Source organism: Triturus cristatus, chromosome 3_2 (assembly GCF_964204655.1).
Source record: "Triturus cristatus chromosome 3_2, aTriCri1.1, whole genome shotgun sequence".
NCBI classification, from domain to species: domain Eukaryota; kingdom Metazoa; phylum Chordata; class Amphibia; order Caudata; family Salamandridae; genus Triturus; species Triturus cristatus.
In genome coordinates, this window is record NC_140584.1 from 778962115 (window position 1) to 778969139 (window position 7025).

Sequence of the window (7025 nt, forward strand, 5' to 3'; positions counted from 1 at the left end):
GCGCACAGTATGCCGCTGAGACTTGTCCTATCTCTTATGTGTGGAGAAATCCACCACAAGCGTGGAGTCTTCTGCACAGGGATAGTATATGTTTTTATAGTAAATGTGGCAGGGAAATGGTTCGAAAATGGGGAAAGTTTACTTACAAATGGGTGGAGGGATGCAGGAAGGGACATGCACAAATCTGCAAAAGAGTAAGAAAAGTGTTATTCACAAAAGGTACACCAACATCTCCTACAGTAGAATCAGGCTCAAATCTACTTCAGCAATGTCTTGGAGTATATCAAGTACAGAGGAGGGCTACTTCTTGGTGCTGCAAAAGACTTTGAAGGAGGGATGCAAGAAGGGACATGCACAAATCTGCAAAAGAGTAAGAAAAATGTTATTCACAAAAGGAACACCCACATCTACTACAGTAGAATCAGGCTCAAATCTACGTCATCAATGTCTTGGATGATATCAAGTACAGAGGAGGGCTACTTCTTGGTGCTGCAAAAGACTTTCCGAGATACCAGTGAAAGCGAGGAATAACATTATGAACCTGAAAAGAAAAAATAAATAGAAACATATTTTTGCTTGTCCAAATTTTTTAATTAAAAATGTTACATCTGTAATAATCTTAATATAAAGTGGCAGTGATATATATCACATACTTCAACTAGTCTTCAAACATGTGCAACAACCCTGCGACTGCAAGGAGGAAAAGAGTGAGCAATCTGGACTCCACCACACGAATCAACAGGTGAAACCCTTTGCACAATATGCTAATCACACACAGCCTGCCCACATAAAATATCAAGTCAAAGAACAACAAAATGTGTTTGCCTATTTTGGTGACTATCTTTATAGCATGTAAGAGATAGGTGTTGAGCTCTTACCTGGACTTATTTTGGGCTTCCCCGGGAACAGGCAGGCCATATAGCAGGTCAGGGTGCATGGTGGTGCGGAGTAGCTCCTTGAGGGGATGGGACAGACACAGAATCTGCATCTTGCTACAAGAAGAGCATTTTCCTGCTGTGTCCTCCAGAACATCTCGTTCAATCACCACTTTGCTGTCCTACGACTCCATCTTGAGGTTCCCAAAGTGCGTACCTTCACCACTAGCACATGGACTGATTCTGCCAACTCCTGCCCGCCTTCTCTGCTCCGCTGAGGGTGTATGGAGACAGTTACAAAGGTCTGTGTTCTCCCAAGTGAAGTTCCTTTTCATCTTTTCTGGGGCTGCATGCATGTTTGAATCTATAGTAGTTGCGTTACATCCTGTTCGGCAGTCCAGTGGAAAGAGGATAGAGACGAGAGTGTGCATTGTATTTATTTATATCTTGGAGTGTTTTTGTGTGTCAGGCATTTGTGTTTTCGGTTATGTGCGTTTAATTTTCTTGTTCTCTTCAATTAGGAATTTACTGCACTAGTGGCGAAGAACTCCACCGCTGGGGAGGACAACTCACCAAACTGGGGTTTTGAAGTAAGATAAATCTAAATTTACTACAGGGGCCTAATTTCATGTGTGTTAGGCTCCTCATTTAAGGGAGTAGAATCTGATAAATCCTACTACTATTTAGTTAGGGATCTCTAGGCATATGCGGAATCTCCATATGCAGAGCTCTCCTCATGCAAATTTTCCTTCACCAACTCTTATCTCAGATAAGCTTGTGCCAAGTATCCTGAGCTTTTTCCTGTACTCAATGGAAAGCCAATTGAGGAATGTGATGGATTCTTATTTCTTCACTATAAGGTTGAGTATGTCTGCCTGATTCAATACTTCCTGAAGTTTGTGGATTTGTTTTTCATAGGGTTGCAGCAATTGCCTAGTCTGCACGTTAACAAAATAAAGCAGAGTAACGTAATACCAGAAGCAGAAGCCGTTTTGAACCGTCTGTCCCGTGGTGCGTTTAGAGCTGCACAAACCTACAATTTTCTTTCCTGTAAGCACATTTTTTTCACACTAAGCTTAAATAAACAACAGCGTTTAACAAATGCAGAACATTCTCTGCTGGAATGTATGTTAGAACTGAATGGCCTATACATTCACGCCACTGTTCAGAAAAAAACTCCGACATATTGTTTACTGACCCGGAAGTAGGGCTCCCGGGCGTTTAAAAGGGCCGCTGTGACTGCAGTCTCACCAATGAGCACTCGCTACACTTCTGCAGCCAACATGGGAAAGGTGAGAGGTGTTGTCTAGTCTTGTATTAAAGAGGTATGAGGTGGATAGAAGACTACATAGTCTTGGTATATGACGCACCGACATTTAATGTGGCCGGCTGTGGGCTTCTGAGCAGAGTTATGCACCAGCACTTATTCCTTTATAAATGAAGGGGCACATTTACCAAAAAGTCATGCAGGGCAGCAAGTCACATAGCTGCGCTGCGAGACAGGGGAAAGGGCAGAAATGCACTGCATTTAGTATAATATGGCGCATACCTGTCTTTTCCCAGTGCTGCAGCACAATGTGCACCATGGTGCAAGGGTGACTACGCTCTAAACAGGATTGTGTTTGTGAAACCAATCTTCTGAGGCATTTTCCTCTTTCTGTGTGTGCTGCAGCACTGGGAAGGCAGGGCGTTCTGAAGCATTCCCAAATCTGCCAGTAGTGATAAATCTGGGAATGCTTCCCACACTCCACCCATGAAACACCTTCCCAGGGCAGAGTTACGCAGCGCAGCAAAATGCGCTATGGACTTATCAAGCCACTCAGGGCCACGCAAGGTGGCCTTGCATGGCTTGATAAATCAAACGTAAGGGTTGTGTTGCTTTTGCACCCCATTGCATGGTGCAAAGGTGGCACAACCTGATGATAAATATGCCCCTAAACACTGAAAGATATACAGCTAAAGTTTCTGTCTAGTCCCCTTTATGATAATATGGCTATTCCAACCAGGTGTAAGACACTTGTGCCTTCCTCATTACTGCTCCTTGTTTCTAAAAGATATCCTTTTATTAACGGTTTATGTGAGTTTACAGAGCATATTGACAACTCATGTTATTTCATTACAACAGATCACCTTCTACGAGGACAGGAACTTCCAGGGCCGCTCCCACGAGTGCAGCTCTGACTGCGCTGACCTGCAACCCTACTTCAGCCGCTGCAACTCCATCCGGGTTGAAAGTGGCAACTGGATGCTGTATGAGCACCCCAACTTTAGGGGTCACCAGTACTTTCTAAGAAGGGGGGAGTACCCAGAGTTCCACCACTGGATGGGTTTCAATGACTCCATTCGGTCTTGTCGCTTGACTCCACAGGTAAGTAGTCATTTTATTTTGGTACTTAAGTTTTACATGGAAAACCAGCATTTTGCATCTTTGAATAACTGGGTTTTTGGAGTATTTTGAGAAAGGAACAATATTTTATAGAAGTGACTGGAGACAACTTTGGTTTCAATGCTTACAAACTCGGTTGAAAACTATCTTTGCTCTCAAATGTATTTCAGTGATTCATTTTAATTATTGCGTAGTTGTCATCAGTGCTTTGGTAATAAACGTGGGTCCCTCTTTGGGACACTTCTAGTGGAGAGCACTACTTATTGCATTCCCGGTGAGTGGCCTTACAGCATCTCTGGAGTATTCACCACCAGGGAGGCCTAATCTGGGAACCAGCTGTAGCTCCATATACCATTATCAGGTACATATGGCAAAACACATCTGGCGCTTTCAGGCAGCCTGGGAGAATTCTGCCCTGAGAATTAATTTTAAAGATGAGACCAACAAATAAGTTGAATGCACAGTTTTCAAACTATACGGGCTAAGAAGCATTATATAATGCCTCATAAAATTGTGTGATAATAACTCTAGGTAAAGCGTATGATCCAGAAGAATTGCTTTTCTGCAGGAGTAAATCATATATGTGCATATAGGATAATTATGTGGCATGACATTAGGGCTGCTTCATGGCTGAAACTGGTGAGGATTCCTTAGCTCAGTCTTTAAAGCAGCCCCCCTCTCACAGTCATGGGGCATTTCCCATGTGTCCCATATGGTCAGCCCCTGCCAGATGAAACTATGGGGGGATTTAACTCATTAACTCATTTGTGTTCCCCAAGCAAATGAGGAATTCCTGTGGATGTGAAAGATGAAACCTGGAAGGAGATTTATGGCAGCATCTTTGGGGTAATGTTCCCCAGTGATACCTTGAGACTTCTCTTCCCAGAATCTCCTGTTTCTGCCATCATTGATAGAAACTCACATTCAATCGCCAATGCCCTCTTAGGTCTCTCTGCCTTTTCCTTGAGCAAGTGCATCACTTAAACCTCATCAAGATACCCACCTGCTATCCCTTCCATGTTCCATGTGTTTCTCCACCAGGATACACTCCAGAATTCTCTCCTTCAACCTACAAGGAGGAACTCATTTAACCAACACAAACATCGGGCTGGCATCCTTAACGTTTACCCGTGCAACCACTTCCTTAATTTCAAATACATTTTAAAAAGTAAAAACAAAAACAAAAACACAGAGGAGAAACTGCAAATGTAAGGAAAGGAAAATAACTCTAAAAGGAGCCTACAAAAGTCAGAAAACAGACACCAAACAGCAAAGTACTGACACACAAATAAACATTGTGTATTGCAATCTAGAGTTATAAGGAGGGGCAACCTAGTATTCCATGGAACCAGGATAGAGCAGAAAATAATACTTATCAGTAATGTTGTGTGGATATTCATTGATTGATCTCAGCATGTGTTACCTAAGCATCGAATAAGTGCTTCGGAGGGAACTCTGTTCTTATTTTTCATTTTGTTTTGCTACCATTAAGTGGATTCTTAACCCCATCAAACCTCAGAACACCTATCAGCAGATTCAGAAATTCTTGCTGCCTCTCAAATGTCGAATAGTGTAGTGGCGGCTCCTCCGCTATGGCGGAGGGGCATTGCCTCACTGCTCAATAGTGAAACTAAAATGATAATAACTATTGTTATTAGCATTTTAGTTTTCATATTAGAGTCAGTGGCTTTCGGGGTGGGTGGGCTGGGCATAGCAGAGAGAGGAGTAGTTTGCATTCCTTAAGCGCGCACGACGGCTTGGCCGGCCCTCTTGGGCCTGACAAACAGTCATGCGCACTTTGCATGTTCCCCACCAGGTTGCATTACACAGACTGGTGAGGAACATGCAAAGCCTCCCAGTCCTGAATCACGGCGCTCAGACTAAGCGCAATGCTGCATTGCAGCGTTGTGATTGGCCCAGGGGAGCCTGGGAGCTGCCTACTGCTGATCGGAGTCAAGAAGTAGAGGACGAAGAGACGCGGCCGGCCATAGTAAGGTAAGTGGCTTTTTCTTTTTCTGTTCCCATACCCGCTTCTCCCCCTAGTTCCCCTCTGCCCACCACCCGGATCCAGTAGCAGCCGCTACTGGAATAGTAGGCACTATTTCTCGACAACCAAATTCCCATGGATCTGACAACCAAAGACATTTAACCATGTGGATGCTTTCAAATTACAAACACATCTCCAATGGATGTGGGGTTTGAAATAGGATTATAGATCACTTCCACTTCAAATAATTCAAAGAGATTCACAGGTCATTGGAACTCATTTACTGAGAGTTTCGCCCAGCACTAATTATGTGGCCCCCGTCGTCAGAAGCTGGGCATAGCAAATAATAATGTGCCTGCAAAGTCTGTTGAGCCAATTTGAGACAAAGCTTGCACGTCATGGTATTATTAGGAAATGTATCAAATTGAAGCAAACATTTCTCGCTAAAACGTTTTTGCAGGAGAAGTTTCCCATAAAAACGCTTTTCAGGGGACAATTTAATGAAAGAAAAGAATGGTGGGTTGTGGTCTTCTGCTACAAAATCTAATTTCAGCGTGTTCAGCGTGTTCTTTCATGCTTTTTTAATATTGATAATTTCGTAATTTTTACAAACCTTACAAAAAATTAAAAATAACCTATCATTGAAAGACAAGGTGAAGTTTCATAATTTGCTCATCCCTGCGCTGAAGGTGGATTAGTATGTTTTTTTCAAGAAACGTTTTGCCGGCGACTTTTAAGCTAGAAATGAATCCCAGTTCTCAGTTGCTTTGATATTTGAAGGGTTTCGACTTCTACTGTTCAGCTTCAATTGGAGCAGCAGGGACGCCAGTAACCATTTGTAAAACACGTGTAAAGAACTTCAATATGATTCTCAACAAACTTTAAGTAAACACTTTTGAACTTTGGACACGCTGTTATCTTTTTCGAACAGCCCTGTGAAACATGAATCCCTCTACAGTAAAATAAGTCTAAAAGGATGAGGTTATGCTCAATTTAAAGACATGAAACTACTTTGGGTGCTGGAGTAAGGCAATCAAATAAATGTAATTCCTCCTCCCTAAACGTTCTAATACAAGTTTTTCAAAACGTGTAATACACATACATGATTTTCCCTCTGTTTTTTTCTTTCCTTCCTACTTGCTACAGCACCGCGGTTCCTACAGCATAAGGATTTATGAACGAGAGAACTTTGGTGGCCACATGATGGAGTTCTCTGAAGACTGTCCACATGTTCATGAACAATTCAATTTCCATGACATCCACTCCTGTAATGTGCTTGAGGGGCACTGGATCTTCTATGAGGAGCCCAACTACAGAGGACGACAGTACTACCTGAGACCTGGGGAGTACAGGCGATACAGTGACTGGGGAGCCATGAGCCCCAGGGTTGGTTCTTTCAGAAGAATGAGGGACACCTATTAAAGCCACTGTATTGTAAATCAAAATATTCTGTATGAACATGAAGAAATAAAGTTTTAAGAACATGTATATTAAGCAAATTTGCATTTTTTATGATTACGCTTTGCAACTCGCAATATCATGAGATTACCATGTTGAGAAATGATAAACCAAGAAATTATTCTTTTAAAGCAGAAATCATGAAACCTTTAATGACACATCAGGGATGTTTCAATATAACCCCTCCCTGCACCATAAGCATACTTATGCAAATTTAAGTGGTCTGCGCAACTGGCCCTCATTCATGGGGATTTGGCATAGGGCAGCACAGCAAGTCAGCTTTCTGCATTGCCCTACTCCAAAGTGAAAGGGCAGGAAT

At 42.6% G+C, this 7025-nt stretch overlaps 1 protein-coding gene across 1 annotated transcript; it reads left to right on the forward strand.

The window, feature by feature from the left end:
• Positions 1-2033: 2033 nt before the first annotated feature.
• LOC146858099 (gamma-crystallin-3-like) lies at positions 2034-6747 on the forward strand. The gene is made up of 3 exons (XM_085648859.1): positions 2034-2167; positions 3001-3243; positions 6395-6747. The coding sequence occupies exons 1-3, from the start codon at positions 2129-2131 to the stop codon at positions 6668-6670; spliced, it is 558 nt and encodes a 185-aa protein (XP_085504985.1). The 5' UTR covers positions 2034-2128; the 3' UTR covers positions 6671-6747.
• The last annotated feature ends 278 nt before the right edge of the window (positions 6748-7025 follow it).

Bases quoted from the DNA above. Each gene is read 5' to 3' on its own strand.
- LOC146858099 (XM_085648859.1), top strand. From the start codon at position 2,129: ATGAGCACTCGCTACACTTCTGCAGCCAACATGGGAAAG. The intron at 2,168-3,000 runs GTGAGAGGTGTT...TCATTACAACAG, and splicing joins CTGCAGCCAACATGGGAAAG to ATCACCTTCTACGAGGACAG. The intron at 3,244-6,394 runs GTAAGTAGTCAT...TACTTGCTACAG, and splicing joins CTTGTCGCTTGACTCCACAG to CACCGCGGTTCCTACAGCAT.